This window comes from Solenopsis invicta, chromosome 7 (genome assembly GCF_016802725.1).
Source record: "Solenopsis invicta isolate M01_SB chromosome 7, UNIL_Sinv_3.0, whole genome shotgun sequence".
Taxonomy (NCBI): domain Eukaryota; kingdom Metazoa; phylum Arthropoda; class Insecta; order Hymenoptera; family Formicidae; genus Solenopsis; species Solenopsis invicta.
In genome coordinates, this window is record NC_052670.1 from 14,986,138 (window position 1) to 14,998,364 (window position 12,227).

Consider the following 12,227-nt stretch of genomic DNA (forward strand, 5'->3'; position numbering starts at 1 on the left):
GAATATAATTCATTCATTTTCATTTGACATATAGTGCTTTACTGAAAATTTGACTCTGTCGGCAGTTAATAAATTACCGTAACGTGTTGAGTGTTTCGTGTGTGTGTGTGTGTGTGTGTGTGTGTGTGTGTGTGTGTGTGTGCGCGCGCGCGCGCGCGCGCGTGCGTGCATGCGTGCGTATGGAACGCATACGAAGAAATTAAATGCAATGCCCGCAAACGGAGGCGTATCATTTAATATGTATTTCATAATTATCATGGGGCGTAGAAGTAGGTTATTTGACTTGCGTACGTGTGTCGAATACACTCATTTCCCAATTGTAAATATGCCTAACGCGTCGTTTGACATTCCGCATAAACAAGATTATTGTAGAATATTTTCCGCAAGAACGATTAACGGAACGCCACGTGAATGCCAAAATATACGAATTGATGACAAAATATATCTGCCGGATTAATATGCATTCAACGTGATTTTATAATTTTCGTTATAAATACGATTTATAACGTTGTGGAATCATTTAGTCAATAATGTTATTGTGAGCTTACGGAATTAAATTGATTATTAAAATATTTTGGAAAAGAAATATGAGAGACTTGTCAGTTTAATAAAATGCAATTAAATTGATTGAGAGAAAAACAAATAATCTTTAATTATATTTTGACGTTTTAACATTGTAACAAATTGAAGCAACTTGTGTGTGTGTGTGTGTGTGTGTGTGCGCGTGCGCGCGTGCGTGCGTGCGTGCGTGCGTGCGTGCGCGTGTGCGTGCGCGTGTGCGTGTTCGTGTGCGTGCGTGTGTGCGTGTGTTTGTGTCTGTGCACATAAAAAAAAATAATAATTTTACTCAAATTAAAATTGCCTTTGTTATTGTATATTTGCAGTGACCGTTTGTTGAGCGTTTTTACAATTAGATTAATTTGCTGTTATGGCAAAATAAAATATTCTTAGTAAGTAGTTTTGTTATTAGAGCAAAAATACTATATACTGCTTATACGGGCAGTAGTATTCCTGTGATTCAATGAATATGTTCTTGGCAGAATAATTTGTAGATTTGCAAACTTATATCTAATAAATATCAGGTACTTGAGTCGCAAATAAGACTCACAAAATTTATTTTATTTTTTATAAACTCTATAGAGATATTGAAACAAACTAAGCAAGAATAAAATGTTTATTTCAATCACTCACAAAAATAAAATAATCTTTTATACAGAACAATTGTAAATAAACAAAAAAAAATTTTAATTTTAACATTAAACTTTGTTAAATGTTTGTGTTTTTAATACAGCTTAAATAAAAAATTAATTAAACATAATAAAGGAATTAAATATTACAATATTTTCCAAATCATTTTAACATAATTTATTAATCACAAAAACAAAATCCTTTAAAATACGTTTTACTGTTAAACATCACAATTATCTTTAATTTGATTGTAATTAACTTTTGAAAATTCTTGGTTATTTTAGTGCAAATTTTGTTTCTCAGAAATTAGCAATATTGAAAATCGTTATCCTTTGTTGCAAGTCATACATAACAAACAAATGGCTACATAAACGATAAACGTATAAATGTGTCTTATTTAATAAATATATACTGATTCCAAAAATCGATATATTTGTTTTTCTTATAGTTAAAAAATTGAATGTTATTATAATATGTTATAATAAACTATAAAATAATGTATATTTAATAAACTGTGCAGCAAATTTTTGAAAATACAACTCATTTATTCACTGTGTCACAAGTTTTTATTGCACTAAATAAACGTGTTGCTGCCGGTTTTAATAGCCCAGTCTCTCTGCAGTTTTCTCCTTGCAGTTTTCTCCTATGATACACTTTTTAAGCACATTTTCTAGGCATAAAGCGTGTTTTTAAATGGCAAATTAAAAAATGAGTCTTATTTAATGTTAGCTAGGCCTTACTCGATTCTTAATATTCTTAATTAATCTCTTTCCTGTTCACATAATGACTAATAGCTTTTGTTACAGCAGCATATAATCTGCTATGTTAGTAAATTATTTTTTTCCGTGTGTGAATCAATCAGTTCAATACTTAATTACTAGTTATCTTTTTTAGCTTCTCACTTCCTTTTTAAAATCCCGTGTGCATTTTGTCCCTGTCGGATTTATCTTTATCTCTACGTGCAGCGTGCACCGAGGTACGCCCGTTTATGCTTACAGATTACACAATATTACTTCGCTGCACGTTTGTCACGTCAGCGTCCGTTTCTGATACGAAACAATGTTTATTACGCCGATTTATATAACATGCGTCTCAATTAAAGCGTAATTTATTTTAATTGTGCTTCGCGCGGAAATAGAGTATTTGCCACGCGCGAAAATAATATTTTTCCAGCGTTAATTTAAACGCCAGCCACGGGACCTGCGGGGAAAATAAAAAAAAAAGGAAAGGCACAATTTCGAGTGGCATTTATCGTCGCGTTAACAGCTATCTCCACCATTGGTATTTATCACCGTTATATTTATAGCGCCCGTTGATAACTCGTCACAGAGCGGTGCTCTTCGGAAATTTTAGGATACAGGTAAATCGGCTGATAAAACATTTATGCGTAACACGCCGTGTTTATATGTAAATAAATCGCCGGAGCGTTACCTCAGCGTGTAACTTTTTGAGCGTTGGACAGGAAGGGGGACTTTACCAAAGAAAGAAGATGTGCGCGTGTGATATGACGTTTTATGCAAATGGCGATTCGCCGTAACACAATGTACGGTGACGTTTTGTTGCATCGAATGTCGGAAGCTTCATCATAAAAAGGTTATCATCAAAAGAGCTATTCTTTCCTTGCGATTTATGCGACATGTTGGGAGAAATCAGTGGCGTTTTTATATGAAAAACGGTGGTATTTAAATCCACAAATATACGAGGTGTGTTAGAAAAGTAATGAGACTGATTTTTTTCTAGCCATAAATAATATTTTTTTTTTACACATCAATTTTTTACACACATTTTTACACATTTTTTTACACAACATTTTACACATTTTTTACACACAAAAATTAGATAACATCCAGAAGAGCGTAACCGACGAGCTGAAGGGTATTCCAGCAGAAGCCTTCCAGAACTGCTACGAAGACTGAAAACAACGCCTCCATCGCTGTAACTGCCCAGGGAACTATTTTGAAGAGGACAACCTTGATGTGTAAAAAAATAAAATAAAATTCATGCTTACAAAAAAATCAGTCTCATTACTTTTCTAACACACCTTGTAGAGGGACTCTGCGAAATAATTCCGTTTGGATATGTTTACGAATTTTACTAAATTATACAAAATACTGATATAACTATTTTATTGAAAAAAACACTAAAGGTTGAATGGACCAAATTAAGTGGAAAAATATTGTACTCTTCTAAAATTTTCGTAATAGTTAACGAGTTATTAATTTATAAAGATAGCTGAATTTCCATGGTTTATCGCTAAATGTAAGCGTGCGAAAAAAATACAACCATCCAACTATCAACAATGACAAGTGCACAAGATATTTGGAGGTGTGCTCTACATGTCATTTATAGCCAATGCTTATAAACAACTCCCACGCTCCTAATAACGATTCCCGATACACACAAATACACGCGCGCGTATGTGTGTGTGTGCGTGTGCGTGTGTGTGTGTAAAATAAAAGACAGTGCGCATTACATTTTCTTAAATATTGAAAAATGTATTTGCTGTTTATAACATATATTTATGATTTAGGATAAACATATATTATTAGGATAGACATGTATTTTTCAAACTGTCTCAAAAAGTGATTAATATTATCAAATAAAGAAAAGATATTAAAACGAGTGTCTTATTAGTAATCTCGCGAATCTACTAACAAAAAACTTTGTATATCAGTGGTTTCGAGTGAAAATATTTTTTTATGTTGAGTTAATACATCACAACTTGATGCACTAGATACTAGAGCTCTAATGGATACGTTATTCTCACGAGCGTGTGCGTGGCGCGAGTCGTGTTTGATTGTGACCAATTGTGACCAGTCGTGATCGTCGTGAGTCGTGAAGTTACAAACATGGTATTGTGTCTGTTTGGAACCAGAAAGATTAAAGAAGATTAAAAAAGACAAAGTAGAAAAAGAACAAAAATATCAAGAGGCCGAGAAAGTAAGTAAACATTGCATTAAGATCACTTTAGAGAAAATATGTACATTGTATATTCAATACTTCTTTTTTTGTTACAGTTAAAAGTGAGAGCGGCCGCCATTAGCGCCGGTGTCGCGTTGTTGCAAAAGTCGCATGGCAAGAGGACGGCGACAAAATTGTTTCCATCGCCATTGTTATTGTCGCCGCTACAAGAAACGCACGATCACCACACGAGGAAAATTTTAAGAGTGGCACCACTACCAAGGGTACATAAATCGCAAGAACACGACGATCGCAGATCAGCGGCAGAGATGCCGCAATCTTCACGTTCGAGAAAACTAACGAAGCTGAAAAAGTTGACAAAAGTAAGTACTAAATAGGAGCATATGATATAAAATATTAAATATGAGAAAAGACATTTTTTAAATAGATTCAAAAAATTTTGATTATGATGACAAAGTATAAAAAAAAGACATATTTGACAAAAAAGTATATTTTAGCATCATAATCAAATTTTATTGAGTGTATATGTCATTATCATAATTATAAATAAGAATAACATTTTGTGTTTCAGAAAGTACGCATTTTAGCTCTACAAACAAAGCGAAGAAGATTGGGCTGTCCAAGATATGTGAACAAGCTCTCCAAGATATGAGAACTTTCTTCGCCTTCAGTCACTTTCCTTTATGCAGCCACCACCGATGCCGTATCAGCCGTATGGGCCACCAGCAGTGCAATACAATTCACTAGCAGTGCAATACAGTTCAGCAACAGGGCAATACAATTCACCAGCAGGGCAATACAGTTCACCAGCAATGCCGTATGGGTATGGAATGCCATATCAATCTCACCATACAGCGAATATCCAGTACCTTTCTATCCATGACAATAGAAGTTATTTCTAAATAATTATTTTTTGTGTCTTTCGAAATGCATATATGTATGTACCAATAAAACGTTTTTATTAATATTTAATATAAATTTCTTTTTTGTAATTACAATGTATATATGCTATGTACACGCACGCACTCACGCACTCACGTACGCACGCACAAACATATATATATATATATTAGTATCATATGAAAAATATTAATATACTAGTCTTGTTGATGTTCTTCTCATATTAATATTATACTCTGAGCTAAAATTGCAATCACATAATTTAACTATAATTTATAATCATTTTTGGTGCCAATTATATATTTATAATTGTAATCACGCAAATTATAATTATTAGTTATTGCTCCGTAAAGAAAGAAATGCTGTTGAATTAATATCATTAGTCTAATTGGAAACGTTTTGATAATTTAATAACAATATCAATTCAGAAACAAGATTAAAAGTAAAGGCAATAATAAATATAGTTGAATGAAAATAATTTAGTTAAATCAATTACATATGTTAGTAACAGCTCGTGATTCAATGTTTAATTGAATAAAATTATGTTCTGTATTACAATATTTTTTTAGTGTTCCTAAATAGTAAGTAAATCTTTAAAAAACAGTTATCTTTATTATAATTGTGATTACATTTATTACATAGAAATGCATATTTTACTTTTACCATCCACATCTTGATACTTAAAATATCATAAGTAAAACTTGAAATTATGTAAGCTATTCTGTATGTAAAGCAAGCTTTTCTTTACAATATTAAACTTACTTAACAATTTTGCTAATTAAAAAAATTTTTTAGTAGATATAATTATTTTTACAAGAATTTAAATTAAATATTAATATAATTATTAAGAATGCATTCCAATAATCACTGCGAGTACTGAAAATCTATAGTATGTAAATTATTCAATACCGATAGTGGCTATCGGAATGCAACCCAAGATATAAAGTACTGTATCAGAATATTTTTATCCAATCACACGATTAGCGCACAATCTATTAAACAAATATAAATGATAATAAAAGAAATATAAGGATAATATTGGAATATATAAATTTGTTTGGTTTTTTGCCTTTTTTTTTTAATGAAACGGTCTCGACCAATAAAAAAGTAAAAAAGGCTGAACGAATTTATATAACAATCCAGCATACAAAAATAACAATAAAAATAATGACTAAATTATTATTACTGTAAAAATGTAATAATGTTACCTATCGTACGTAGACAGAAAAAAGTAACAATCATTACCGGAAAAAAATAACGAAACACAGTAAAACATTACATGTAATGCGTTACTTCCCAACCCTGCTAAGCTTATACTTTCCTTTAGAATGTAAGAGAATAAAATGTAATGTTCCACCCTTTAGAATGTAAGAGAATAAAATGTAATGTTCCATCCAATTCTTGGGTCTTGGCACTAATTGAATTTTGTTGTGGTTACGCTTGATTTATATTATGAGTAAAAATTTCCACACAATTGCAAAGTTCTTATATTTAAAATTGTCTTAAATACAATCATTTTAAAACGTCATAAATTAATTACAGAGCCGTGTTAGCATCTTAAGACATTAATTAAGATGATCTTGGAATAAGAATTTGTTATGAAGACCGGGCAATGAAGTTCATCAATAACTTTCGATGGAACTTACTCAAAGCTAAGTATTGATATAATATAATTACAGACTTATAACACAGAAGATAATTTCAATTTAGAAAACATGTACACATATATATTTTGAAAGAAGGACTGAACTTTACGTTGAGTTTAACTCAACGTTGGAGTTTTAAGGGTTAAAGACACTGGGTTTCTTTTCGGAGCATCTTTTTAGAAAGGACATCCTTTTCGATAAGAAGCGAATCGTTATCCCCCGTACAATTTCCTGAACATCATCACAGAAAGGCTATGAGTTCGTTCGACCGACAACTGCTGAGGATTCGAGGGGAAGCAATCATTATCCTACGAAAATGTGCAAGGAGGTCCATTGAAACGAGACAAGGCAGCTTCCATGATATCATCGTCGGAAAGTAGGAGAAAAAGGAAGACACGGGGGAAAAAGAGAGAGAAAGAGAAAGAAGGAGGAAAGGATGATAGCCTAAACGGCGGAGGTATCTGAACATTTACGGACCATTTCCTTGCCCGCCTCCTCATAATGACATTATTGCCTTCTTGGGGCTGAATGGTGGGCTGGCAGAGTGGCGGGGAGCCCTATCTTGAAGTCGCTAACCACGATCATTATTGGTTTTCGCTTGGTGCACTGGGCATGTAAATTCACTGGAGTCAACATTGCGGTAAATGTCGCGATCTGTTTCACATCTTTTCGTGCAGTAACTGTGACAAATACGACGATCGGCTCGACGGCGTTCTTTATTGTATCGGCAAATTCTGGATGAATTCTTTTTCACTCGTGAGAACGTCAGAAAGAATTTCTACATCCCCTGCATAAGTAAAACGCATAAATAAACTAATGAACAATTTGTGTCTTGCATCCTTAAATTTTCCATTCTTAAATTCCTAATATTATAATAAATAAAATAATATTAAACTATTAATTGAAATAAATCATGATATGTTTAAACGCTAAATGTAGTTTAATTAATTTTTATATACACTTTATTTCGACAAAAAATGCTTTCTACCTTTTTATTTAGAATATAAATCTACTTTTCTTTTTCAAGTTTCTTTTTCCCGAAGCTTGTTAATAAAGTACTTTTGACATCTTTCTTGAGATGTATTACATTTCCTTTTAGAATAAAAAATGCTATGATTAAAAATGAATTGCAATTTCCAACGAGAGATAGTATTTTTACGAGAAATTGGGAAAATCGATATTATAAGACTCCGCTTCAAATACTCAATATTGTATAACCCGCTCGAAAAGCGTACGCTTAAGCTCTGCCCGTTACGTTAAAGTGCGGCGATTAGAACGAGTCAGAATTGTTCTCTTCCGCATCGCTACCTTTTTACACTTTTTGAAAGTACAAAAAAGCTTCAAAGTTTCCACGGTTAATACGAGGCTTACTGATACTCATGATATAAGTAATATTTTTATGCTCCAAAAGAGTATAGGAAGCGTAGAAGAAAAATCTCAACATCTGCTGGTAAGACCAACTTTTAAAGCTGTTCCGCTATTAAATGTAACAACTTTTGAAAGTTATTACATTTCGATAACACACATCGCTGTTATTATAATAAAGTGAATAAGGAAGACCGGGGCTCGGCACAATTTCGGCATGTGACTTTGTAAACAACTATAATTAAACACAATTGTGGTTAAATATTAACATTAACAATAGAGAGAATCTTTCTCTACATTTTTCACATCAGGAACCTATTCTGTGTTAATATAGTTTTTTATAGTAAGTGAAATACGAACATGCTCTATTGTAGCACGTTTGTACTTCATACTACAGTGCAACATGCTCGTAATTCATTTACTGCACGCATTTACCCTATCAATCTACCTTGACAGTAGAGTAAATTAGCACCGTAAGTTGCTTATACGACAAACTTTATATTAAATTAATGATGACGTAATAGAATTTAAAAACACAGATGGCAGATGTATATTTCATGGCAAAGATTGCATCTTTTTTTTTTAAAGTTATTTTGTAATGATTAAATAACAAAATATTGTTACAGAAAAAACTAGCATGGAAACTATTTTAAATGTAGTTTTCCACAATATAGAAATATTAAATGTGAAGCGTATTATTAGAATAAGTTGTAATTGAATGTTCATACACTTTTCATGCGTGCGCACTTTTTAAGCTTACCTTAACTTTTTCGTGCCTGATTTTTTTATAGAAATAATTAGCATTTAATTTACGCCCTACTAAAGGTTACTACGATCGCTGACTACGAATCTGTAGTCAAAATTTCAAAATATTGAACTTTTGGGAAATGAGTTTCAATTAATTCTAACAAAATTTAATATTTTGATCCGCTACTTCAAATTAAGTGACAATTTTTTTTATATAGTTTTTAGTAGACTTTTGAAATGAGTCTACTAAAGAAAGAACTCGTTCTCTTAATTTTTATAGAAAATATATATGTATTTTTCTTTTTATCTCATTTTATTATAGATTTTACGATTAGTACATAAATCAATGAAACTCACAAGGTTATTGATTCTTTTTCTAAAGAGTCTAATCTTTATTAATTTATTATCATCAATAATACTTACTACACTGAAAAAAAGTCTGGTTACAACTACCAAATGTATAGTGAAATAATATCAATTAAATATATTATCAATATAACCAGAAATAATTTTATGTTTCTAAATGTTCAGTAAATATTATCAGATCTAGTGTAAGTTACTAAATATTTAGAAAAGTAAAATTATTTTTGGTTACATTGACCAAATATTTAATTGCTACTATTCCCTATACATTTAATCATTATTATTAGTCTTTTTCAGTGTATTGTTTAGACTATGTAATTTGCGAGAAAAGCATCGAATTTTATTTTTGGCTTTTGAAGAATTTGTTTTTAATAGATTTTCTGTTTTTAATAGATTTTATGTAAAAAAAAACTATATGGATGCATGAATTATAAATTTTTATTTCTATAATTATTTTACTTACACTAAGAAAAATGTTTTGTTGTAGCAATAAATAATTTGATTAAAATATACCGAACAAAACTATTTGGTTAACGTAAATAATAATTTTTTTTAATTTACATGTATTTTGTAGAAGCAACCAAATCGCTTGTTGTATGAAACAAAATGTTTGGTCGTAATTAAAAAATGCCTCGACTAAACAGCTTTTGTTAAAAGCACAAAGTTATTTTTTCCTATACAATATAGTAGATCATGTCTTTATCAATATTATTAAAATACAATATTCAGTTTCCGAGAAATAAAGAGATGTCGCTTTAGAAGATCTATGTATTGTCGAGGTATTAACGAGGATTTTCCAGTGTATTTTATTTTTGATTGTATTTTATATTTATTAAGATAGATACTAAAAGTACTGTTTTATCTTTCGTATCATTAACTTACAAAAAAAAACAATCTTTTCGCGATAGATGTTTATTTTCGTCGTCGAGGTGAAAGTTAAATTAGGACAAAAGTAATTCATAAAGCATATTCTGAATTTTTCACTAAATCGTGAATGCGTACGGAGCTGCTTTCTGCATACAAATTTACATTCAACGACTTTTTGAATGACAATACTTTGAGACAAGAATTCTCTCGGTACACTTATATTTGTTATTCAATGCATTTTGTATGATTTCCATGGTCTTACGACCGTCAAGATCAGAAATCAAATTTGAACCATTGGAAAGAGAGCGTGCGGACGGATGTATGATTCATGCTTGCCTGTATGCACGAAATAACCGAGTTTGCAATTTTTTAACAGTCACGAATTAAAAATGAAATTATGCACGACCGAGTGGAGCTTTAAATGTGAAATATCGATGAGGTAGCGCGCTATCTCGGCCAGCCTCACGTATTTCCTCGTGGACAATGTCGACGACACGTACGCATTGTTTTCCGAATAGGTGAGGTGATATCGATAACGAGTAGCTATTTCTCGCGTGTCGTTTTATAAGTATCGTCGATTCTCAAAAATACATTCTTGCACTGCGAGCATTAGTCGCGTAAAAAATCAATGGCGCGTATTATAGATGGGAGTGTTACAGTGCATTGTAAGAGTCAGATGGCTGTGCCATAATATTTTGCAGGTCGTCGGTTGCGAATTTTCTTCCGCGCGCAGATTCAGTGAAGTGGATTACCTCGAGCAGGAAAATGTACCAACTTTTACTTAGGCGTTAAACGGTCCTAATGCAAATCGCTAGGATACGGGAAATGTGTGTAGAAGCTCGACGGCGCTATGGGCGGTCGTAATTTCCCTCTTTACGCGCAGTTTTATCTGTATGATATGAAAAAAGTTAGTGCCTGCACATTTTTTTTTTTTTTTGCTTTCAGATACTCTCGGCTCAACGCTGATACTTCTAACTTGATGGAGTTTGTACACCGGAGAAAAATGATTCGGTTATGTCAACAAGGCGTGTATGATTGAGTGTGTTTTGATTTTAATGAAACCAAGCAGAATTTCTGCTTATAATAATAGGACTCTACTCTCTGAAATTGAATCAGTGAGATCTTATTGATTTACAGCGCTATACTTATAACTGTGATTGTGGTTATTCAATGATACCGCTTAAGAGGGTACTCTCACCGATCGGAATTAATATATGATCATTGAAAGGCAGTGTATCTACCACTGATTGATATAGTTATAAGTATATTACTCTGGCTGGTAAATCAGGCTGTTCACTGTTTTTCAGTGAACAATACATTGATTCTATATTAGAGAGTAGATTTTATTCTTAGAATGTTTGACAGACTTTACTACATCATTTGATATTTTCTACAAGACTTCTGATTTATCCGTTTTTAAACATACTAGTTAAATCTACTTCCAATTGATGCAATAAGATTCTTTTTTCAGTGTAATAATTTTGATTTATATATTATGTTATTCTTCGTAAATGATTTACGAGAAAGATAATTGGAGTCGTGTCCCCACGTTGAAGATATAAATTATCACTGCCACCGTATACAAAAACTGTTATATGGTGAATAATTAATATTTAATTCCATCCCTCTGGATATTTTAAGCCCTACGTATTTCTTTTGTGTAAAATATTAAAAACACTTGAGTAAACAACCGTTTTTATCTTTTCCCCTCTAAAAAGAAGTTTATCATCTAGGGGACTCAGTTCATGTATGTTCTTCGACTAGGACGCATTGAAAATTCACCCCAATATGTGAATGATCCATCTTGTGCAGAGTGATTACCTTTTCTACAATAAAACTTCTCTGTTTATTTTTTTCTTATGTTCTACTAATTCTCGTTTATGTATTACAAAAATTGTACAAGTTATTATAAAATATTGAAATTTTAGTTTTAATTTTTAAATATGTTGACACACTTCTCGGTCATTTTTTAATTTAATTTAATTGTTATTTCTGTTTAATGTTTTTAATGTTTTTTAATTAATTGTAAATTTTTGTAACGCAATATCAATAATAAAATGCAGTGTTTAAAATGTAAATGTAATATATCTTATTGTAAAAACAATTTGATTTTGCATATTTATAAAAATGATAAAAATTAATGACGGGCACAAACGACTTATGATGTCTAATGAGAAACCGGAAAATAAAAGTATGTATTTAAGTGCTAATTTTCTGCTAATTAACCTT

The 12,227-nt window shown here is 31.6% G+C and overlaps 2 protein-coding genes across 9 annotated transcripts in view; both read left to right on the forward strand.

Annotated features, from left to right (window-relative positions):
- The window catches only part of LOC105195148 (cysteine-rich motor neuron 1 protein), a 542,960-nt gene that overhangs the window by 38,340 nt on the left and 492,393 nt on the right, over positions 1-12,227 (forward strand). The gene's annotated exons all lie outside the window — the stretch shown is intronic.
- Positions 1,820-6,087, forward strand: LOC113004398. Its single transcript, XM_039452152.1, has 2 exons — positions 1,820-4,472; positions 4,682-6,087. The coding sequence occupies exons 1-2, from the start codon at positions 4,167-4,169 to the stop codon at positions 4,760-4,762; spliced, it is 387 nt and encodes a 128-aa protein (XP_039308086.1). The 5' UTR covers positions 1,820-4,166; the 3' UTR covers positions 4,763-6,087.

Bases quoted from the DNA above. Each gene is read 5' to 3' on its own strand.
- LOC113004398 (XM_039452152.1), top strand. From the start codon at position 4,167: ATGTACATTGTATATTCAATACTTCTTTTTTTGTTACAGTTAAAAGTG. The intron at 4,473-4,681 runs GTAAGTACTAAA...TTTGTGTTTCAG, and splicing joins AGCTGAAAAAGTTGACAAAA to AAAGTACGCATTTTAGCTCT.